General features: G+C 45.9%; 1 protein-coding gene across 1 annotated transcript in view; it reads left to right on the top strand.

The window, feature by feature from the left end:
• Window positions 1–25,331, top strand: part of LEMD2 (LEM domain nuclear envelope protein 2) — a 67,275-nt gene that overhangs the window by 32,502 nt on the left and 9,442 nt on the right. Inside the window, exons 4-6 of the mRNA XM_068265511.1 lie at window positions 13,426–13,502; window positions 13,583–13,662; window positions 21,558–21,700. Coding sequence (XP_068121612.1) covers window positions 13,426–13,502; window positions 13,583–13,662; window positions 21,558–21,700 — 300 coding nt within the window. The remainder of the gene's footprint in view (window positions 1–13,425; window positions 13,503–13,582; window positions 13,663–21,557; window positions 21,701–25,331) is intronic.

Below are 25,331 nucleotides of genomic sequence, written 5' to 3'. Positions count from 1 at the left end.
AAAGTAGCCGGTTGGGGCAAGATGAGAGAATGCAGGGGCAGTGCTTCTGTGTGCAACTCTGCTTACAGAATAGGAGGAGGTGAGCTGATAACAGCTGGGTGCTCACCAAAACTAGCCGGGTGGAGCACCCGGCTAAAAGAGTCTGGGGAGAACACTGAACGGGCACAGCGGCAGGGTCCCCCTGTCCCCACTCCCCCTAGAGCTATGTCAGCTATAGCAAAAGTAATAATGAACGAGTGGGGAAGCAATTACCTTCCTTCCTCTACTCGCCGTGTGACTTCCCACTAGTGGGCTGCATTGCAGGAAGTCACGAGGCGAGCAGAGGAAGGAAGGTAATTGCTTCCCTGCTCGCTCATTATTACTTTTGCCATCATTACTTTTGCTATAGCAGACATAGCCAGAGGGGGAGCTGGGACGGGGGGACCCAGGTGAGGGGCGCCCCCCCCCTCCTTGCCGAGTGCCCGCTACCCCCCTTCCCGGCTGCTACTCCCTCCAACATGGCGCCCCCTCCAAGCTATTTTTAACGGACACGTAAACGGACTGGAAACATGCTGCAAAAGGGCAGCAAGGATCTGTTTTTGATCCATTTACGTTCCGGTTTAGAAAAACTGAGCCCGGACCGCGGATTGCGTTCTGCAACCGCACCTACCGTCTTTCCCTGAAAATAAGACAGTGTCTTATATTAATTTGTGCTCTAAAAGATGTACTAGGGCTTATTTTCAGGGAATGTCTTATATTTCTATTAGGAAGTGTCTCTCAGCAGAACATTTCCTGTTCCTTTGCACTGTGATATTCATGGATTTGAAAGTATGCTTCTGTACAGCTCAGGCACCTGCCCTGTCTTCCCTGCACACAGCTGATAACCTTGCTGTGTGCTGGGATGACAGGATCAGTGCCCGATTGGCACTGCACCACTGTGTCCCCACTTACTGGCTGCCTCTTCCTCCTCTTATTTTCGGGGTAGGGCTTATATTTCAAGCATGCTAAAAATTCCAGCTAGGGCTTATTTTTAGGGTAGGTCTTATTTTCAGGGAAAGAGGGTAGTGTGGAGCCTAACTGCAAATTATTTAAAGCCTACACCATTACATGTAGTAGATTTAGCCATTGGTTACTGGTATCAGATGTCTGTATGTTTTAGACAGGCAACAGCTGAGCCATAAGAGAAACATTTTTACAAAAATAATGTAGAAGTTTAATAATGCACATAATAAAGATCTGATTGTTTATTTTTCTTTTAAAGTCAAAACTATCTAGCTCAACCTCTACAAATATCCAGGTGGTTCTGTTTCTCAATGACTGGATATCCTGTAGCAGCTATCTCTCCCTCAAGTTTCCCATACAGCTGTTTCACTCTGTGCCTTTCACAGACAAAGGCCAAAACAGCCTAAAACTGCTAACCATAAGGTGGATTATACGGCTGTGTAAAATTAATAAGCTGTAGGTGCGCTATAAAGGAGTGGTTCTGGATGTATGCCTGGCTTTTCAGGGACATAAAAGAATGATTTGCGCTCACTGTCCTGGGGTGATGTATTATGTGACGGCAAATACTTGCAAGTACCTTCTGTTTAAATGAGGCAACATTATACTGTGCAAAACAATTTGAGACAGAATTAAGGTTTACCTAAGCCTATACCTGGGTTACAAAAAGAGACCTTGGAAAGACGTATACTGCATTGTCAGCCTTGCAAGCAGCTGAGCCACATGGTTCAGCCAGCTGCCGATAAATTAATTTACTATGCAAACTAATGTCAAAGTCCCAACACCTGCAGCTGAAAATTGGCCTGTTTGTTTACAGCCACCTCTCAGAATTTGCCTGCAGCATTCCTTTAAAGAGAACCCGAGGTGGGTTTGAAGAATATTATCTGCATACAGAGGCTGGATCTGCCTATACAGCCCAGCCTCTGTTGCTATCCCAATCCCCCCTAAGGTCCCCCTGCACTCTGCAATCCCTCATAAATCACATCCACGCTGCTGACAAACAGCTTGTCAGAGCTGGCTGTGTTTATCTCTATAGTGTCAGTCTGCTGCTCTCCCTGCCTCCTGCAGAACTCCAGTCCCCGCCTGCATCCCTTCCCTCCCTGCTGATTGGAGGGAAGGGACGGGGGCAGGGACCGGAGCTATGCAGGAGGCGGGGGAGCAGCTGAGACTGACACTACAGATGTAAACACAGCCTCACAGCACGGCTGTGATTTATGAGGGATTGCAGAGTGCAGGGGGACCTTAGTGGGGTTTAAGATAACAGAGGCTGGGCTGTATAGGCAGATCCAGCCGCTGTATGCAGATAACATTCTTTAAACACACCTCGGGTTCTCTTTAAGGATCTTTAGTATTAACAGAACAGAGCATTAACAGAACAAGGCACCACACACAGTGTGCAGTATGTAGGAACATCACATAGTGCATAGAAAACTATTCCTGGCATTCCCACAAATGTGCTGTGTTGCAGTGCGAGGTGAGATTGTACTGCTGCACACATTTCTTTGTTTCCCCATTCAGTGTATTGCTGGATGTCCTTATTGTACAGAGTTTTGATTGTGTCATGTATATTTGCTCCCCACTGTTTGTTGTGTACTATGTAAAGTGCTAAAGAAGAAGTTGGCACAATATAAATAAAAAACAATAATTTGGTGCAATAAATAGGTTTAGTGTCATAACAGCCCAGATATCTGTGCATCATGGTAACCTATGGCCACCTGCTTTCCATGGTAATGAGCCCTTAGGGGTGACTGCTATAAGCGAAACACACCCCCTTTTAACCACTTCGCGTCCCTGGTCATTTTCACAATTCAGCTCAGTTCTGATTACTTTGGCAATAACTTTATCAATAACTATCACCACTAAATGATCTATATATTGTTTTGTTCAGGACAAATTAGGCTTTTTGTGGCTGATAGTTGTTTTAGGTAGGTACCTTATTTTCTATGCATTTTAAAATAAAGATAGGGAAAAAGTGAAAAAAAAATATAGTTTATTCACTTTCATACATTATAGCTTTCATGTAAACAGTCCTATTGTACATTAAACACCCACATTTTATTTGTCTATATCTCCTGTTTATTAAAACAGTTATTTTGTTTTAACAATGTATTAGTAACACATTGTATACACTACCTAATAGTTACATTTGTCTGCTCCTAAATGTTTATTTTTCCACTTGTTAATTCATTAGGCTTGCCATTGAATTCCCTAGGGGAAGGAGAGTGCTTTTCTTTCATTCTGTAAGGGCTCGTTTCCACTTGTGCGGCGTGCGTCTCGCAGACGCACGCCGCACTGAGCGGGTGGGCGGGATCGCCGGCGAATCCCATGAGCCGTGCCATGCACGGCTATGGGATTCGCAGCCTCAGCAGCGAAAACTGCGGGGTATTCCGGGCGAATCGCTCCCGCGAGCGATTCCGCACCGGCGCCGTCATCCCCTATGGCAGAGTTTCCCCGTGCGAATGATGTGCGGGGAAACTCTGCAGATTCGCAGGCGAAAACGCCCTAGTGGAAACGGGCCCTTACAGCTGTATAGCATTTTTATCAGTTCAGAGATAACAAAACAGTGTTATCTAGGATTTTGTAAGGAAGAGAGTGCAGAGACTTATTTTAAGGTCCTGGAGCTTCAATGGGTTAAATGACTGCGAATGCTTTGTTATGCACTTTTCCCATGTTTCTGGGTGGTTTTTAATGCAGAACTGTCTTCTAAATGTTTTACAATAACTTGCTTATCAAATGCCTGGACAACACCCCTGGAATGGCTGCTTCCATTATCAGTATGCACAATGCTGTCCTTGTACAGGAGGGTATGCTAGGTTTCATCCACTTACACTTGGCTGCAAAACTTTTTTGTGAACTTAAAGGGGCACTATAGCAAAATTTAGGCTACTGGGATAATCCTAGTTGCTTGTTGCTAATAAGAAGAGCAACACATATTAGGTAGTGTTTTTTTGTTTTGTTTAAAAAGGTGATTTGGATAGGATAACTTATAGCACTTGTACAGATCCTGGCATCAGCAAGAGGAAAGTGACATTGTCCTCTGTTCCGTTGTGGTCTCCTCTCCACGCTGCAAGATCAAAGCTTGTTCTCCTAATGCAGGCTCCTCAGCAGCAAGTACTGATATCTTAGGTAAATAAACAGGATTGCTGCCTGTTTATTTACCAAATACCTTCCACAGCAGATATTAGTACTTGGTGCTGAGCCTGCATTACAAGAACAAGCTTTGTCCTTAAAGTGGACCTAAACTCTTGCACAGGACAGAAGGGAAACATAGTGAAATGCACCCTGCATGTATTTTCAATTGTGTCTAATCACTAACTGTAATTTGATCTCTCCCCTGTGTCACATGACTGCCATGGTAGATAAGGCAGATAAGCCCGTTTGAAAGCACAGGAGGTTAACAATATGTCTGCTTCCATGAATCAGGAAGTAGAAACAGTGCAGATGTATTTTTAGGATTTGTATCAGCTGTAACAAAGAAGTTGAAAGGTTATTATGCTGTTTCATATCTTTTAGAGCAGAGAGCATGTTCTGAGTTCAGGTATGCTTTAAGGTAGCCGTACATCAGGCGACTTGGTAGCCAATCGGCCATCCAATGAAAACACCGGCGCTGTCCCCCCCCCCCCCCCCTAATGTTAAGGACTACCCCCTCCCCCCCTCCCCCCCCCCCCCCCCCCCCCAGTGCCTAGTGCATGTTATACATTGTCTACCGCTGGCTCCAGGCGCACTCTGCTCTACATGCGCGCCCCATGTGATTGCCTGGTAAGGGCGCGTGCCAGACGTCACACACGCAGCCACGTTACTAGGCAACCACACGGCACGTGTATGAAGAACAGATTGCGCCTGGAGCCAGCGGGAACAAGCAGAGGTCACGGGCAGGTAATGTTTAGCATGCACTGGAGGGACACTTAACGTTGGGAGAAATCGGCGAGGCGGTGGGATGCGGTGTCACCAGGCAGATTACAGAATTTTTGTTCAGAATCTTTTATTTCGCCAAGCACAGCTGGGTCGTTCCCGGAATTGGTTTTGGCAGAAACAGGGTGTGACAATCCAGCCCCGCGATCCCGTCGAGGTCTGCTCCCGTTAGCGTACGCAGGAAGTACGGGCGCAGACGGACAACGAGACCGGTTGCTGGATCGTCAGAGGTAGAAGAAAGAAAGAAGAAAAAGCGACAGAGCGTGCCAATCCCGTCTAATCTGCTCCCGTTAGCATACGCAGGAAGTACGTTGAACAGACTGACAAAGAAGCAGCTGCCGACAATATGTAATGGGATAAACATCCACCAATCCCGTATTACTAGGCCACTGTTGCCATGCAGGTCTCATGCACTAGAGACTGCTGGAGGCAAATTCACTGTGTGCGTAGTAAACGGTTAAGATCGGTTGGAGGTGTCCATACATGTACAATTCTGATTGTATATACAATCGGTAAACTAAAAATATCGATTTCGCGCTGGAAATTAGGTAAATACACTGCCACCACTGCCTGATTGGATGAATGGAGCAGACAGTCTCCAACTAGGGCGAAGAGACCCCAACGCTATCATAATACGGTAGCCAGCCCAATCACGTTCAACACACTCCAGTCACCGTTCGGGGAATAGTCACTTCCGACGGCTTAGACTGTGAGCAATGTGACGTTAAAGAAAGGTTACTGGGTCCCTATATGATGCAATCTCGAATTGTATTTACAATCATGAAACGAAAGTTATCGATTTCACACAGGAAATCTGGTACTAGCTAATCCTAAAAGGAAGAAACGGTTATTTACAACCTAGCTAGCAAATCAACAAGTTATAAGCAAGTAAAAAAACAATGCGGTAGTATGACGGACTCTTCAGAGGGCAGATTCGTTATAGCAGCAATCAGATGACCAGAAAAGGCACACGACTGAACGATAAAAAATCGTTAGTTTATTTCTAAACTACATACACACAGCCTATTTTAGTACAGATTGACAGAGAGAAGAGAGGAAAAGAAACAGAATGTCTGAATATACAGTTCAAATACCGTTATTGGTAGTCCATGCGGCAATCGCAAGTCTTTGGCGAAAGTCCCAAAATGGCGGTTGCCATGCGGCCAACAGGCCTTTGTTAGAAATAGTTCCAAGATGGAGGTTTTGGCCTGTGTCCTTGCGGGCTGCCAGGATGTTACTAGGCATCAGATGAAAGGTAAAGGACCTGGACTTTTGGGTCATGTCAGTTTTGTTCCTCACTGTAGGTGGGAGGAGTTATGACACATACAAGTCCAGCCTTGCAATTTGAATAAGGCAGTGCCTCCTTAGGCAGGGAGAGGCTTTGGCCCAATTCATATTTTGCCCGCTCTCAGCATGCCCGTAGGTAATATCAAGAACCCGAATGAATATTCACAATCAGCGTAAGTGTGTGAATCTGCTAATACCAAACACGAGGAGTCTGGATCGCTAACAGCACCGTCCCCCCCTTTCACCTTACTGACACTGGTTCCAAAAGATCCAGAGGGCTGAAAATCTCTCAGGACCAGTGTCATGTGGAATCTAATAAACTCCGTGAATTTGAGGGAACTGTGATCTTGGGAACACCAGAAATATTACCAAACTGTGCCTATTTATTAAATATAGTTTCTAAAGTTTGTTGAATCTTTGGGTGCCGCCAGATGGCGTGATAAGGATCATTCCTGTCTCCTTTCAACTCAGGCCACAAGGCAGCTAAGTGTCGGACTCCTGCTGGTTCGGTTCCTACCAGTTTGGAGAAGGACAGTGTAGGGGTGAGATTTCTCCCTTTCTGCCTGGTTGGGGGTCCCTGAATGCCCAGGAAACACTTTGTCACATGGAGGTGCGAAAGCTGTAATTAGAAGCTACCAAAGAGCCAGGGTTTGTTAGCAGCCAGAGAGTAAGAGAAAAAACGGGATTTTAAACCAACAACTGTCAGTTTGATTGGTTTGTGAAGAACTGGCGTTCGTAACTTCATGACGCATTCGATATGTCATATCGACGGCGTCACACAGGGCTAGTGTGAAAACTGACATACATACAAACAAACACGGTAATTTATTCAAACATAGAAAAACATTGAGTTGGCCGCTAATTTTGACCAGTTTGAGGAGCGTCCATAGAGTTCAAAGAGTTACAGCTGAAGGGAAGAAGCTGTTCCTGTGTCTTGTGGTCCTGGTGTAGATGGACCGGAATCTCCGTTCCGAGGGAAGCTGGCTGAAGAAGTGGAAGCCCGGGTGAGGTGGGTCCCTGATGATCCTCAGAGCTCTGGAGCGCAGTCTGGAGGTAAAAAGTTGTTCCAGGGAGGGAAGAGGTTTCCCAATAATCCTTTCCGCTGATCTTATGACTCTCTGTAGTTTGAGTCTGTCATTGGCGGAGGAGCCAGCATACCAGACCAAGATGGAGGAGCAGAGGACAGATTCAATCGTGGTTGTGTAGAAACTCGTCAGAAGTTCCTAGGCCATGCCAAACTTCTTCAGTTGGCGGAGGAAAAAGAGTCTCTGCTGTGCTTTTTTTCTGGATGGAGGTCGTGTTGGCTTTCCAAGTCAGGTCCTTGGAAATTGTCGTGCCTAGGAGGCGTGCACAGGGGACGCTTACCACTTCTGTGCCATTAATGCGGATTGGAGGTGGGGTGGGAGTGTGTCTTCTAAAGTCAACAATCAGTTCAACAGTGTTTCCAGTGTTGAGGACTAGGCCATTCTCTCTACACCACTGGCAAATTCTGTCAACCTGGTGGCGTTACACCTGCTCATCATTTCCAGAGATGAGGCCCACTATAGTGGTGTCGTCAGCGAACTTGATAACCTTGACAGAGTTTGCCGTGGACCTGCAGTTGTTTGTATAAAGGGAGAACAGGAACGGCGACAGCACACATCCTTGAGGGGCCCCTGTGTTGGTGATCCTTGGTTGGGAGGTGATGGTGCACAGCTTGACAACCGGGGATCTGTTACGTAGGAAGTCTGTGATCCACAGGCGTAGGTTGGGGTGGACCTTGAGGGTAGGAAGGTTCTCTTGCAGAATTTGGGGGCTGATGGTGTTGAACGCCGAGCTAAAGTCAAGCAGGAGGATCCTAGCGTATAAGCCTGGCTTATCTAGGTGGTCACTAACGAGTTCCAGGCAGATGTTTATGGCGTCATCAGTGGATCTGTTCGTTCTGTAGGCAAACTGAAAAGGGTCTAGCAGGGCCTCAGTGGATAGTTTTAGGAGAGGCAGGACCAAGCTTTCAAAGGTTTTCATGACAGATGTGAGAGCCACTGTCCTGAAGTTGTTGAGCTCGGATACTCCCTGTTTTTTAGGGACAGGGATGATTGTGGACCTCTTGAAGTAAGCAGGGACTTTGCCGGCCTGAATTGATTTATTGAAGATGGAGGAGAGAACAGGAGCGAGCTGCCGTGCGCACGTTTTCAGACAGGCTGGTGACACTCCATCCGGGCCTGAGGCTTTCCTTGCGTTTAACCTTGACAGGTGTCGCAAGACATCCTCCTCATTCACAGCCAGAGGTGGGAGGCCTGGAAGTAGTGGGACATCTGTGTCAGAGGTTGGGGCGGGAGACACAGGAGGCCTTGTGGGTGCTGCCTGGTTCTCAAATCTGCAATAGAAGTTGCTGAGGCTCTCGGTGAGCTCTGTGCTGGGGATTGCATGCTTGGGGGGGGGGTTATAGTTTGTGGCAACCTTGAGCCACTTCCAGACAGCTTGTGAGTCTCTCGAGGAGAGGTTCTCTTCTAGTTTCACCGCATAGTTCTTTTTGACGACTTTCAGTTCCCTGTTTAGGGTGTTTTTTTGCCCTTCTATAGTCTTCCTGGTTGCCAGACTTGTATGCCATTTCCTTACTTCTCCGCAGCTGCCGAAGTTTATTAGAAAACCATGGCTTGTCATTAGGGTAGTGCTTGCAGGTTACTGTTTGGATACAGTTATCCTCGCAGAAGTTGATGTACGAGGATACGTTGTCTGCCCATTCGTCTAGGTTTGGTGCTTCCAGGGCCTTCCAGTCTGTACAGTCGAAGCAGGCTTGAAGTTGTAGTTTAGCATCGTCTGACCATATTTTTCTCGATTTCAGGACCGATTTCACAGTTTCCAGGCATCTTCTGTAGTTGGGAATCAGGTGGATGACGCAGTGGTCAGATGAGCCTAGCGCTGCCCACGGGGTGGCCTTGATTGCATCCTTAAAGAGAACCCGAGGTGGGTTTGAAGAATATTATCTGCATACAGAGGCTGGATCTGCCTATGCAGCCCAGCCTCTGTTGCTATCCCAAACCCCCCTAAGGTCCCCCTGCACTCTGCAATCCCTCATAAATCACAGCCACGCTGCTGACAAACAGCTTGTCAGAGCTGGCTGTGTTTATCTCTATAGTGTCAGTCTGCTGCTCTCCCCGCCTCCTGCAGAACTCCAGTCCCCGCCTGCATCCCTTCCCTCCCTGCTGATTGGAGGGAAGGGACGGGGGCAGGGACTGGAGCTATGCAGGAGGCGGGGGAGCAGCTGAGACTGACACTACAGATGTAAACAGAGCCTCACAGCAGGGCTGTGATTTATGAGGGATTGCAGAGTGCAGGGGGACCTTAGTGGGGTTTGGGATAGCAACAGAGGCTGGGCTGTATAGGCAGATCCAGCCTCTGTATGCAGATAACATTCTTTAAACACACCTCGGGTTCTCTTTAAGGACCGTGTAGCAATGGTCCAGAGTGTTGGCATTCCTGGTTGGACAGGTGACATGCTGATGGAAGCGCGGCAGCTCTTGGCGGAGGTTGGCCCAGTTGAAGTCACCCAGGATAATGAACAGCGAGTCCGGGAGGGATGTCTCCCACTGCGTGGTGGTATCGCTGAGCTCACGCAGGGCCGTTCTGACATCAGCGTCAGGTGGGTTATACACTCCCACAAGGACATAAGAGGAAAATTCCCTGGGTGAGTATGTCGGTCTGCAGTTTACAAGGAGTTCAAGTTCTGTGGAACATTTCTTGGCAAGTACGGAGGTGTTGGAGCACCAGGCGGAGCTGATGTAGAAACAGATGCCGCCCCCTTTACTTTTCCCGGAGAGGATGCTGTCACGGTCTGCACGGATTATATTGAAACCTGGAAGATAAAGGGCACTGTCAGGGATGTCGTCGTGGAGCCAGGTTTCCGTGAAGCAGAAAACTGCGGTGTTGCTTCCAAGTTCTCTCTTGTTGCTAAGAAGCCGCAGCTCATCCAGCTTGTTAGGGAGGGAGCATACATTTGCCAGGAGGACCGCAGGGATGGGTGATCGTAGCCCTTTCCTTCTCATCCACACCTGGGCTCCGGCCCGACAGCCCCTGCGTTGCTTACCTCTGTGAGGTTCCGACACAGGCGCAGTGATTTTTTTGGGGGCATGTCTCCAAATGGACTCGTACAGGAGCCTGGCTTCTGGGTGCTGGGGTGTGCTCGTTTCCCATTCTAGGAGCTGAGATCTAGTGTAGGTGATGCGTGGGGAACAGTGTAACAGTCAATTTTCAAACCCCATCACAGTAGCAGCGCAACACAGTCCATATTGTGACAATCTACACAGTCCATATTGTGACAATCACAGTACATCCCATGACCCTGCTACAGTAACTGTGCAACACAACCCCTTTTTGACGACTACCGCACCCATGCAGCATAGTACATAAAGTGGACTTGCGCTGGTAGCAGTTCAACACAGTCCAAAATTGTGGCCTCGCAGCAGTTACCGTGCAAAGCCAGTCCATATCATGACATCACGCCAGAACAGTGTAACGCAGACCGTTATGTGACGTGCTACAGTAACAGTGCAACACAGAGCATATAGTGACCCTGCTCATACTGACCGTGCAACACAGTGCAGTGGTAACAATGCAAACTTAGTCTATTTGGTGTCCCCCGTGCAGAGAGCATATAACATAGTCCCATAAGCAGCAGGATGACCACAAGTGGAGTGGATGGTAATAGCCCCAGAAGCCTCAAATCAAATTGCCCACAGAGGTGTAGCAGCACACATGGCAGAGAAAGACAATTTAATGCTGCACAAAAGAGCTCAGGCCCAGCAAGCAGGGCGCTCACCTGGATGAGACCTGGATGGATGGATGGATGGATGGATGAAGAGGTGCTCTGCTGCTTCTGACTATAGGTCTGCCTGGGACTGAAGCAGTGGAGTGGGCAAGGCTGGGTGGCACGTTGATGGTGCTGTAGTGTGTTGGCCGCAGCTGGCAGAGGAGGGGGAGCAGGTCGGGTCGGCTCATTCCCTGGTAGCGGTGAAGTGGCAGAGGTGAAGTGGGGAGCGCAGGAGCAGAGGCCGCAGCTGCCCATGGAGGAGGAAGCAGATCGGGCTGGCCCGTCTCTGGAATCCGTAGTGTGACCTGGGCACTGGTGGGGAGCGCAGGAGCCAGCAATTAGCGGTGGAGGAGCCGGCTCTCAGGAGCTAGCAGCTATCGGTGGAGGAGTCTGCTCGCCCCCGGCGTCAGAGTAATTGGGCCGGGTGGGAGCAGGAGCCAGTAGGTAGCGGTGGAGGAGCTGGCTCACTCCGGAGTCATTGTGTCCGGGCCGCTGAGATTTGCAGGTAGCGGTGGAGGAGCCGGCTCGCACCGGCGACAGAGTGACTCGGGCCGGCTGGGAGCAGGAGCCAGCAGCTAGCGATGGAGGAGCCGGCTCACTCCGGAGTCATTGTGTCCAGGCCATTGAGATTTGCGGTGGAGGAGCCCGCCAGTTGAGACTTGCAGTGGAGGAGCCAGCTCACTCCGGCGTCAGTGTGTCCAGGCCAGCTGAGATTTGCAGCTGACAGATCTCTCTCTAAACAGATTCGATTAGAGAGAGATTTGGCTCTTGGTCAAATCTGCCCATCATCGCTAGATGTATGGCTACCTTTACAGGGAGGAGAGAAATAAGCTATTAGCACAGCCTAACTGAACACAGGAGGATGTTGCTTTCCTCTTAGGGCTCAGCCACACTAGAAGCGCTTTTGTGAGCGCTTGTGATTGATTAGCTCTTTCTGAGGGCTTTTTAAAAATCGCTCCCATTCACGTTCATTAAAATCACGATAAAAATTGCTTGAAAATTCCCATGATTGCACAATCGCTGTGATTTTTACTGCGATTTTAATGAAAGTGAATGGGAGCGATTTTTAACCTCTTGAGGACTGCAGGGCTAAACCCCCCTAGTGACCAGGCAATTTTTAGTTTAAAAGGCCACTGCAGCTTTAAGGCACAGCTGCAGGGCCGCACAACATAGCACACGAGTGATTTCCCCCCCCCCCCCTTTTCTCCCCACCAACAGAGCTCTCTGTTGGTGGGGTCTGATCGCTCCCCCCATGTTTATTTTTTTTTTTATAAATATTTGTATTGCTTTTTTTTAAAAAAAAACCCTCTTCCTTTAAATCCCTTCCCTCCCTCGCTCCCTCCCTCCCCACAGCCGGCCAATTACGGCGATCGGCTGTCATAGGCTTCTGCCTATGAGAGCCGATCGCTCTCTTGTCCCCCAGGGGGACAGCCGTGTCACACGGCTGTCCCCAGTGCAGCGCTGCTGCTGATCGCAGCGCTGCACAGAGTAAATAGACGGCGATCACGCCGTCTAACAGTCTCCCGAGCGGCAATAGCCGTTCGGAGACTGAAGGCGGGGCGGAGCTCCGCCCCCCCAAGCAGGAGATGCGCGCGCAGCCTGCGCGCGATCTCCTGCAAAACAGAGCCCCAGGACTTTACGCCAATTGGCGTTAGGCGGTCCTGGGGCTGCCGCCGCGGCCACGCCTACTGGCGTGACGCGGTCGGCAAAAGGTTAAAAAGCACTCAAAGTGCTAAACAATCACAAGCGCTCAGAAAAGCGCTTACAGTGTGGCTGAGCCCTTACTGATGCCGGGATCTGTACGTGTAATATAAATTATACTATTTTGTAAACAAAAACATTACCTAATAAGTATTGTTCTTCCTATTAGTAGGGTTCATCAATGAGAAGCATCTATTTCCGAGTTCATGCAGGATTATGTTAATTTCTATGCAAATATATGCAGCTTGAAAATAGACCAATCAAGTCCCACCAAGGTTTAAATTGATTGGTCCATTTTCAAGCTGCATGTTTTTTCATACAAATGTACATAATCCTTCATGAACTTGGAAATATTTGCATCTCATTGATCATCCCTACCATGCTACTAGGGCAGTGATGGCTAACCTTGGCATTCCAGCTATGACAAAACTACAAATCCCATCATGCCTCTGCCTCCCCGAGTTATGCTTAGAGCTGTCAGCGTATTGCAATGACTCATTGGACTTGTAGTTCCACCACAGCTGGAGTGCCAAAGTTAGCCATCACTGTACTAGGGTAATCTCAGCAGCCTAAATAGTGCCCCTTTAAGACTTTTATGTGGAAGCAGGCATTCTCTGACTGACCAAACCTATTCACTGAGCCACCCTTTTAATCTAAACATTAAACTGTATAATGGCTTTTGCAAACAATAATCTATTTAAAATAGTAATCCAGTTGGCCTGATATTTTATTAAACTTTTTTTCCTTTAACTTGATAGGCAGCTTTGAGTGTGGAAATCCTTCTGGTCTGAGTAGTAAATGTGTGCCAGTCAATACAGCAAAAGACCATATACTGGTAAGTAGGAGTATGGACTTGTCACACTATCACAAACCATTTAATGTTCATGACTAAACTTTGCTTCCTATGCTTTGTAGACTGTTACGGGCCATACAGAGGAGAAATTTGACAGTGCTTTAGACTGGCTCCTGGCAAGTCACGCACATTTAGGCATATGGTGAGTCAACTGGAATTCTATCCTATCCGTTGCCGATTAAAAATGTGAGAGACTCGTCCCCTTTTTCTATCCGTACCCAGGCAAGGACTTTCCATGTTTCCGTGCATGATCGCATGCATGCACTTGATCCCTTCCACGCACATTCCCAGCGGCTCCAAAGGTAGCACTGATTAGTGCAAGGGAACATGTGTTCCATCAGCCAATCTGTGCCTGTTGTGAATGATGGCTTTTAAAACCAGTAACTGTGATCATTTTCTAATGACCACAATTGAGCATGAGACTCATGTCCTCTTTTCCTAGCTCTACCCGTGCAAGGACTTGTCTCATGTCCTTGTAGTTTTGCCATCGCTGTGCGCAATTACATGCACATTTACATACTATCCTGCATACGCACGTTCCCAACAACTCCAAAGCAAGCACTGATTGGCTCAGAGAAGACTTGTTCCCTTTCACCTGTCTGTGCTTCTTTTTTGTGAATAATTGTTGTTACAGCCAGTAACCGTGATCATTCTTAGGCTAGGACCACACTTGCATCATGGAAAACCAGCCAAGTTTTTTTGCAGATGATTTTGTGCATGTTGGGTATGTTTTAATGTGTTCTTCACCCACCTCTGGGACTTATCGGCAGGCTATAGTTATTGCAAGATTCTATGCGGGTGGCGGGAAGGCAACGCACGGGAATCGCGGTAGAAAATCAGAGATGGTGCACATCGCCATTGAAAAGCATTAGGTGTGGTCATAGCCTTGAAGCGAACCTGTGTGGGGGAAAAACATAAATAGAAGTTAGCATATTTGACAAACTCTTGTTGAATATGTTTAGAGGGTCAGAGTGCTGGAACGGCTATGCAAACAAAGAATGACTCTGTAACAATTCGTACAGAATAGAGAAATAGATTGTGAGTGGAAATGAAATGCTTCTCAGCTGATGCAGGTAGAAAATCCCAGGTCCATCAGATTTCTGATAGCTATACATGGTTGACTTAGGTGTTTTTGCAATGTTTACCCTATTCCCCCACCAATCTCCCACACTTCCCTACCCCGCCCATTCCCCTACCCTTAGCCCTCCCGTTCGCGTTCCCCACCCTATTTTACCTCATAGCAGAAACCTCCGTATATTATTAAGACATGTATGTTTTACATGATCCCAAATATCAAAAAATGAATGTTAAGTTCAGAAACATTTGTATACATGTAAATGTTGAATTGTGCAGCTTTATTCTTTGAAAAATCCTCAATAATATGTGATTGTTTAAAGTGAACCAGAGACGAAGCACCCTTGTGTATTTTACCATAGAAATCAGTGGGAACATTAGAGAAAACATTTACCATGCTCTCTGTTCCATCCTCACTGCTAAAAGTGTCTGTTATCTAGCTGAGATAAGAATCCCGGACTGAGCATTGATTCTGGCTTTGCTATAATGACTCAGCTATAATGATTCCTGAGCAAAGCCAGCAGGGGGCAGGCTTGGACTTGAAGACAGCAAAGAACACAGTCTCAGCTATAATTATTCTGTAGCAAAGCCAGACCGACTGCTTAGTCGGGATTCTTATCTTAGAGGTGATAACAGGCAAATTAAACAGAGAACAATGTAACAAAGAGCAGATTAGGTGTTTACTGTCATGTTCCCACTGATTTATAAGGTAAAATACATGAGGTTGCTTCATCTCTGGTTCTCTTTAAATAAAAGAAAAAGACTGCAAAAAGCAATAGGTGCACGTTGAGTATAGTGGATTGCCATGCATCCAGATTATGAAATGATATGTGCGGACTTATTTTAATTGATTACATTTTGATGTGCATTTCAGCTTAGAGACTCATGTCCCATAAAAAATAGGTAGGGACAAACTCAATACATCATACAAAAACATGTAATTTTCAAAATTATGAAAAAAACTTGGGAACATTTCAGGAAACTGGAACTTTACTAACTACCCATACTTGTATAGCCCTGGATGTTCCCTTTTCATTAGGACGACATTTGTGGACTTTTTTTTTTCCTGGTGTCCAGTCTCTTCTGGGGCTCAAAGAAAGAATGACGCTAAAATGCTTTGTGCAAAAACTGGACTGTAAAAAGCCACATGCGAACTTTGGGGTTAATAGTCTAACTGCCCAGCTAGCTATCTAGTGAAACGTGGTAACATTTTATTTCTGAGATTTAAGGTTTGAGGCTTAAAGAGAATCTGTACTCTAAAATTTTTACAGCAAAAAGCATACCATTCTATTCATTATGTTCTCCTGGGTCCCTCTGTGCTGTTTCTGCCACTCTGTGCTGCAAACCTGGCTTGTAATTGCCAGTTTTAGGCAGTGTTTACAAACAAACTAACCAGCTTGTGATAGGCTCACATAAGCAGAGTGTGTGAGTCATACAGAGCCTGGAGGGTGTGTGTGTATAGCTTCTACCAATCACAAGCAGCACAGCACATTCCACACATTCCAGCCTTAGCCCGACTGTGCCGACAGAAGAAAACAGATTAGATCATATAACAGAGATAACACAGCCACTGTGCAATTAGGAAAAGCTGCAGTAAGCCAGAGCACATTAGAACAGGCAAAGGAATGTCTAGGATAGAAGAACTAAGGCTGAAAATTTTGTTACAGAGTCTCTTTAAGTCATGTGCATTCTTTTTAATGAATCAAAAGCAATCAAATAGTTATTTTCATATACTCTGTACCAAAATTAAATACTTGTAACACAAAAAAAGTGACAGAACTTACAATTTTCTGGTAACCAAGATAAATGGGGAAATAAAATGTGTGGGTTTTATGTATAGTAGCACTGTTTATTTTAAAACAATAATGAATTAAAATTGAGAAATAGAGTACGTTTTTCATACTTTTAAAATGCATAGAAAATTAAGTAAATGCTAAAAAAAAATGTCACCAACAAAAAGCCTAATTTGTCCTGAAAAAAAAAACAATCTTGATTTAGGTGTGATGAGTAGCGATTAACTACTTCCCGACCGCCGTATAGACAAATGGTGGCCGGGAAGTAGACGCCGCAAGGACCGCCGTATTGACAAAATGCGGCGGTCCTTGTTTGGGCATGGGCGGAGCGATCGCGTCATCCGTGACGCGATCCTCCGCCTCCGCCTGTCGCCGCTCACTCGCCGCAACATCCCGCCGGCCATACGGAAGCGCCGGCGGGATGTTAACCCGACGATCGCCGCATACAAAGTGTATAATACACTTTGTAATGTTTACAAAGTGTATTATACAGGCTGCCTCCTGCCCTGGTGGTCCCAGTGTCTGAGGGACCACCAGGGCAGGCTGCAGCCACCCTAGTCTGCACCAAGCACACTGATTTTCTCCCCCCCCCCCCCCCGCCCCAGATCGCCCACAGCACCCATCAGACCCCCCCCCTGCCCACCCCCCAGACCCCTGTTTGCACCCAATCACCCATCAATCACTCCCTGTCACTATCTGTCAACGCTATTTTTTTTTATACCCCCCCCCCCTGCCCCCTGCTCCCTCCTGATCACCCCCCCACCCCTCAGATTCTCCCCAGACCCCCCCCCCCCCATGTACTGTATGCATCTATCCCCCCTGATCACCTGTCAATCACCCATCAATCACCCCCTGTCACTGCCACCCATCAATCAGCCCCTAACCTGCCCCTTGCGGGCAATCTGATCACCCCCCCACACCAATAGATCGCCCGCAGATCCGACATCAGATCACCTCCCAAATCCATTGTTTACATCTATTCTCTCCTCTAAACACCCACTAATTACCCATCAATCACCCCCTATCACCACCTGTCACTTTTTACCTATCAGATCAGACCCTAATCTGCCCCTTGCGGGCACCCAATCACCCGCCCACACGCTCAGATTGCCCTCAGACCCCCCCTTATCAATTCACCAGTGCATTCATTACATCTGTTCTTCCCTGTAATAACCCACTGATCACCTGTCAATCACCTGCCAATCACCTATCACCCATCAATCACCCCCTGTCACTGCCACCCATCAATCAGCCCCTAACCTGCCCCTTGCGGGCAATCTGATTACCCACCCACACCATTAGATCGCCCGCAAACCCGCCGTCAGATTACCTCCCAAATGTATTGTTTACATCTGTTATCTTCTCTAAACACCCACTAATTACCCATCAATCACCCATCAATCACCCCCTATCACTGTTACCTATCAGATCAGACCCTAATCTGCCCCTTGCGGGCACCCAATCACCCGCCTACACGCTCAGATTACCCTCAGACCCCCCCCTTATCAATTCGCCAGGGCATTATTTACATCTATCCTTCCCTGTAATAACCCACTGATCACCTGTCAATCACCTGCCAATCACCTATCACCCATCAATCACCCCCTGTCACTGCCACCCAACAATCAGCCCCTAACCTGCCCCTTGCGGGCAATCTGATTACCCACCCACACCAATAGATCGCCCGCAGATCCGACATCAGATCACCACCCAAGCGCAGCGTTTACACCTATTCTCTCCTCTAAACACCCACTAATTACCCATCAATCACCCCCTATCACCACCTGTCACTGTTACCCATCAGATCAGACCCTAATCTGCCCCTTGCGGGCACCCAATCACCCGCCTACACGCTCAGATTGCCCTCAGACCCCCCCTTATCAATTCGCCAGTGCAATATTTACATCTGTTCTCCCCTGTAATAACCCACTGATTACCTGTCAATCACCTATCAATCACCCATCAATCACCCCCTGTCACTGCCACCCATCAATCACCCCCTGTCACTGCCACCCATCAATCACCCGCTGTCACTGCCACCCATCAATCAGCCCCTAACCTGCCCCTTGTGGGCAATCTGATCACCCACCCACACCAATAGTTCGCCCGCAGATCCGACGTCCGATCACCTCCCAAGTGCAGTGTTTACATCTGTTCTCTACCCTAAACACCCACTAATTACCCATCAATCACCCCCTGTCACTGCTACCTATCAGGTTAGACCCCTATCTGCCCCTAGGGCACTCAATCACCCGCCCACACCCTCAGAATGCCCTCAGACCCCAGCCCTGATCACCTCGCCAGTGCATTGCTTGCATCTATTCCCCCATCTAATCACACCTTGAGACACCCATCAATCACCTCCTGTCACCCCCTAGCACACCTACCCATCAGATCAGGCCCTAATTTGCCCCGTGTGGGCTCCTGATCACTCGGCCAAACCTTTAGATCCCCCTCGGACCCCCTTCCGATCACCTCCCCAGTGCATTGATTGCATCTATTTTCCCCTCTAACCACCCCCTGAGACACCCATCAATCACCTCCTGTCACCCCCCTAGCACTCCTATCCATCAGATCAGGCCCAATACAACCTGTCATCTAAAAGGCCACCCTGCTTATGACCGGTTCCACAAAATTCGCCCCCTCATAGACCACCTGTCATCAAAATTTGCAGATGCTTATACCCCTGAACAGTCATTTTGAGACATTTGGTTTCCAGACTACTCACGGTTTTGGGCCCGTAAAATGCCAGGGCGGTATAGGAACCCCACAAGTGTCCCCATTTTAGAAAAAAAGACACCCCAAGGTATTCTGTTAGGTGTATGACGAGTTCATAGAAGATTTTATTTTTTGTCAAAAGTTAGCGGAAATTGATTTTTATTGGTTTTTTTTCCACAAAGTGTCACTTTCCGCTAACTTTTGACAAAAAATAAAATCTTCTATGAACTCGTCATACACCTAACAGAATACCTTGGGGTGTCTTCTTTCTAAAATGGGGTCACTTGTGGGGTTCCTATACTGCCCTGGCATTTTAGGGGCCCTAAACAGCGAGGAGTAGTCTAGAAAACAAATGCCTCAAAATGACCTGTGAATAGGACGTTGGGCCCCTTAGCGCACCTAGGCTGCAAAAAAGTGTCACACATGTGGTATCGCCGTACTCAGGAGAAGTAGTATAATGTGTTTTGGGGTGTATTTTTACACATACCCATGCTGGGTGGGAGAAATCTCTCTGTAAATGGACAATTGTGTGTAAAAAAAATCAAAAGATTGTCATTTACAGAGATATTTCTTCCACCCAGCATCGGTATGTGTAAAAATACACCCCAAAACACATTATACTACTTCTCCTGAGTACGGCGGTACCACATGTGTGGCACTTTTTTACACCCTAAGTGCGCTAAGGGGCCCAAAGTCCAATGAGTACCTTTAGGATTTCACAGGTCATTTTGCGACATTTGCTTTCAAGACTACTCCTCACGGTTTAGGGCCCCTAAAATGCCAGGGCAGTATAGGAACCCCACAAATGACCCCATTTTAGAAAGAAGACACCCCAAGGTATTCTGTTAGGACTATGGTGAGTTCATAGAAGATTTTATTTTTTGTCACAAGTTAGCGGAAAATGACACTTTGTGAAAAAAAACAATACAAATCAATTTCCGCTAACTTGTGACAAAAAAATAAAATCTTCTATGAACTCACCATACTCCTAACGGAATACCTTGGGGTGTCTTCTTTCTAAAATGGGGTCATTTGTGGGGTTCCTATACTGCCCTGGCATTTTAGGGGCCCTAAACCGTGAGGAGTCGTCTTGAAAGCAAATGTCGCAAAATGACCTGTTAAATCCTAAAAGTGCTCATTGGACTTTGGGCCCCTTAGCGCGGTTAGGGTGCAAAAAAGTGCCACACATGTGGTATCGCCGTACTCAGGAGAAGTAGTATAATGTGTTTTGGGGTGTATTTTTACACATACCCATGCTGAGTGGAAGAAATCTCTCTGTAAATGGACAATTGTGTGTAAAAAAAATTAACAAATTGTCATTTACAGAGATATTTCTCCCACCCAGCATGGGTATGTGTAAAAATACACCCCAAAACACATTATACTACTTCTCCTGAGTATGGCAATACCACATGTGTGGCACTTTTTTGCAGCCTAACTGCGCTAAGGGGTCCAAAGTCCAATGAGCACCTTTAGGCTTTACAGGGGTGCTTACAATTTAGCACCCCCCAAAATGTCAGGACAGTAAACACACCCCACAAATGACCCCATTTTGGAAAGTAGACCCTTCAAGGTATTCAGAGAGGGGCATGGTGAGTCCGTGGCAGATTTCATTTTTTTTTTGTCGCAAGTTAGAAGAAATGGAAACTCTTTTTTTTTTTTGTCACAAAGTGTCATTTTCCGCTTACTTGTGACAAAAAATATCTTCTATGAACTCACTATGCCTCTCAGTGAATACTTTGGGATGTCTTCTTTCCAAAATGGGGTCATTTGGGGGGTATTTATACTATCCTGGAATTCTAGCCCCTCATGAAACATGACAGGTGGTCAGAAAAGTCATAGATGCTTGAAAATGGGAAAATTCACTTTTTGCACCATAGTTTGTAAACGCTATAACTTTTACCCAAACCAATAAATATACACTGAATGGGTTTTTTTTTATCCAAAACATGTTTGTCCACATTTTTCGCGCTGCATGTATACAGAAATTTTACTTTATTTGAAAAATGTCAGCACAGAAAGTTAAAAAAATCATTTTTTTGCCAAAATTCATGTCTTTTTTGATGAATATAATAAAAAGTAAAAATCGCAGGAGCAATCAAATAGCCCCAAAAGAAAGCTTTATTAGTGACAAGAAAAGGAGGTAAAATTCATTTAGGTGGTAGGTTGTATGAGCGAGCAATAAACCGTGAAAGCTGCAGTGGTCTGAATGGAAAAAAAGTGGCCGGTACTTAAGGGGTAGAAAGCCCTAGGTCCTCAAGTGGTTAAATTGTTGCCAAATGAATAGACGCAGTGCTGAAATGTGAAAATTGCTCTAGTCCATTAGTTGAAAAACAACCCTGCAGTCAGAAGTGGTTAATATTTACATACCAACTACATTCTACACATCTGCCAATCTTAGACTGAATATGTTGGTGTATTAAAAAAGAGTGTTCACATCATCTTCTTTTAGGGCAAAGGACATAAATACTGAGATCGTTAACACAAGACCAGATGTCTACTGCCTGGAATCCTCGCATCCACGTTTAGGAACTACTTGCCGTCTGAAGAATGCTCTCCACACAGCCATTTCTAACCTTTTCCTGGCACTCTTTGGTAGGATTTTCTTTTTTTGTGGTGTTGTTTGCCTCTGTAGCTTGTCCACTGTTGCACATATACAGTGTCATTACCATTCCTTATTAACTATACTGTACTACTATACTGTATTCTGCAAAGTGCACAGTTCAGCCAAGGCAGAATTTCTAACTAGACCCTTTAGTACATGATCCGTAGGGCTAGCACATATTGGGCTTGATTCACAAAGCGGTGCTAACCTACTTAGCACGTCTAAAGTCTTTAGACGCGCTAACCAGGGTGCTAAGTAGGTTAGCACCGGATTTCTCAATCAGATCGCGCGCTAACTTTGCGCGCGCAAAGTTTTACGCGCGCTAAGTCCCATAGGCTTTAATGGGCACTTCGCACGGAGCGCCCTGCACTCTGTGCAGTACGCGCGTAAAGTTTTACGCATAAAGCTTGTTTAGACGTGCTAAGGGGGTTTTCACAGGCGTGCTAACAGTTAGCACCGCTTTGTGAATCAAGCCCATAGAGTTTTAGTTAAAGAGGAACTCCAGTGAAAATAATTTAATAAAAAAAAGTGCTTCATTTTTACAATAATTATGTATAAATGATTTAGTCAGTGTTTGCTCATTGTAAAATCTTTCCTCTCCCAGATTCACATTCTGACATTTATTACATGGTGACATTGTTACTGTGGGCAGGTTATTTAGCTGTTTCTAGCTGTTAGACAGCTGTAAACAGCCATTTCCTGTCTGTGAACATTGTTACATTGTGGCAGTTTGCCAGGAGTACTGCGTATTCAGAGCCTCTTGTAGGAGGGGTTTCAGCACAAAATTAGTCACACAGCGCCCCCTGATGGTCTGTTTGTGAAAATCATTCTATTTCTCATGTAAAAGGGGGTATCAGCTACTGATTGGGATAAAGTTCAATTCTTGGTTGGAGTTTCTCTTTAAAGTTGCTTCCTGATTTCAGCCTCAGCTCAAACTATAGAAAACAATTTTTGTCCATCTGTTTGTGAACCTGGAATGCACTTGCAAGACGGTTTTATATGAGTGGATAACATTATAGTAGTATTATTTTATTTTTTAACCACTTAATGACAACCTGACTTATAAAAACGTCCTGCTAGAGCCTCTTAATGGCTCCAAGACAAAGTCACACAGTGGTGTGGCCGCTGTGCGCATGCACGTGTGTGTGAAAATAGTGGGGGGAAAAAAATACACCTTTATTTCCAAATACTATATTCACCATACTTTGTACTAGGGATATAATTAAAATCTTGTGATAACCAGGACAAATAGGCAGATAAAATGTGTAGGTTGTATGTACAGTAGCAGTGTTTATATTAAAACTATAGGAGATGAAATTGGAGAAATAGTGTATTTTTTAATTTTTTTTCCTTGTTTCCCTTTAAAATACATAGAAAATAAAGTATTTACTGAAAACAAATATCAACCCCAAAAAGCCAAATTGGTGGTAAAAAAAACAAGATATATATCATTTCATTGTGATTAGTAGTGAAAATCGCTCTTGTCCGTTAGGGTAAAAACGCCTTTGGGGTGAAGTGGTTAATCTATCTATGGTAGCTTTTGCCACTTTGAAACGATTCTCTGAGCGAGTTTTAATCTTTCCTCGGGGCCCTTTTATACTGGTGAGGTGCAGCAAATTGCCACACTGCTACCAGAGCCTAATGAAAGTCTATGGAGTTCATACTTCCCACGTTGCGGTACACTGCGCCGGAAGTACCCGAATTACCTCTAGAGTATCTCCATGTTACCGCATGGCTCCTGTGGCGATCTGCATCGACCCGGAAGTCATGCTAGTCTATGGCGACGCAGGTTTTTTCAGAAGTTGGCGTATTTTTACAATATGCTTCCGTGCACTTCCGCATACCTGAAGCAGGAAGTGACCACAGACTCGTGTCACTTCCTGCTTGGCCGTTTGCCAGACAGGTAACAATGTGTACTAACCTGAAGTTCCCTGAAGGCCTGTTTTTGGCGGTGCGGCAGGTGCCACGCACCACATTGCTAATGCCAGTTTTTTTTTGCCCTTAAAGAGAAACTCCAACCTAGAATTGAACTTTATCCCAATCAGTAGCTGATGCCCCCTTTTACATGAGAAATATAATGCTTTTCACAAACAGACCATCAGGGGGCGCTGTATGACTGATTTTGTGCTGAAACCCCTCCCACAAGAAGCTCTGAGTACCGCGGTACTTTTGGCAGTTTGTTACAATGTAACAAGGTTCACAGACAGGAATTAGCTGTTTACAGCTGTCTCTAACAGCCAAAACAGCTAGAAGCAGCTACATAACCCATGCCCACAGTAAAAATGTCACCATGTAATAAATGTCAGAATGTAAATCGGGGAGAGGAAAGATTTTACAATGAGCAAACACTGACTAAATCATTTATACATAATTATGGTAAAAATGAAGCACTTTTTTTACTACATTATTTTCACTGGAGTTCCTCTTTAACTCCCTAGCGGTATGGACAGATATATCCGTCCATAAAAACATGCTGTGAACAGTATAAACATGCATACACATCAATACTCTCCTGCACTGTATACTAGACCCTTGCTTGACACATTTTGGCAAGTTACAGGGAAAAAAAGTTTTTTAAAAATACATTTTATGACTTTTTGCACAGAAATCCTGGGAATATTGAACGCCAGGGAGGTTAATGATAAAGAGGTGTGTGTGTGTGTGTGTGTGTGTGTGTGTGTGTGTGTGTGTGTGTGTGTGTGTGTGTGTGTGTGTGTGTGTGTGTGTGTGTGTGTGTGTGTGTGTGTGTGTGTGTGTGTGTGTGTGTGTGTGTGTGTGTGTGTGTGTGTGTGTGTGTGTGTGTGTGTGTGTGTGTGTGTGTGTGTGTGTGTGTGTGTGTGTGTGTGTGTGTGTGTGTGTGGTATTTAAAGTGATATTCCAGTTTTGTAGAGAAATACTCAGTGCCTTCAGTTTTGCTCTATATATATTGCAGTGAAGGGTCAGTGCTGCTGCGTATGGCAAACAAATGCTTGCAGCAGTGTGAGAGTGCATAGCACTGCTGTGCAGCACAGCGCACGTTCTTGCATGTTGCACACCATATGTGCTGCTGAAATGTGCACGGCAGCGCATATAATGTGAACAAACCCTAAAACGATCATTCTGTGCAGTTTCTAACAGAAACCGACTTACCGTAGTTGCCAGTCAGTGTTGCTGCAGTTTTTGAAAATGAGTAACAAAAGCTCTGCCTCTCCTGTGTAACTAATTCCTCCTGCAGTTTCATGACAACAGTACTCCAATACTCAGTGCAGTCAGAGCTTATTGTCAGTTTGGAAATTCTTAGCTGGCTGCAGACTGAAATAGAGAGATGAGCACCAATCTAGCAATTTTATATTGAATGTAAACTTTCCTTTGCAATTTTCACCTTTGCAATAAAGTTGCCCTCATCACAGATTTGTAGTGCTGTAAAACAGTGTTTTACTGCTAAATACTCTTTATTTCAGCATTCAGCCAGTTGAGAATGTATGAAAACAAACTGTGAGCTCAAATTGCACGTCTTTGCAACCATGGTATCATTACTCTCAGGAGCACAGATTGCTTATAAACGTCCACCTTTACTCCTGGAGTGATAAGCTCTGTGAAGCAAGAACCATTGATACTAATTTTTAAAGCGGACCTGAACTT

This window comes from Hyperolius riggenbachi, chromosome 2, assembly GCF_040937935.1.
Source record: "Hyperolius riggenbachi isolate aHypRig1 chromosome 2, aHypRig1.pri, whole genome shotgun sequence".
In the NCBI taxonomy this organism is placed as follows: Eukaryota; Metazoa; Chordata; class Amphibia; order Anura; family Hyperoliidae; genus Hyperolius; species Hyperolius riggenbachi.
This window is presented reverse-complemented; position numbering and strand designations above follow the sequence as displayed.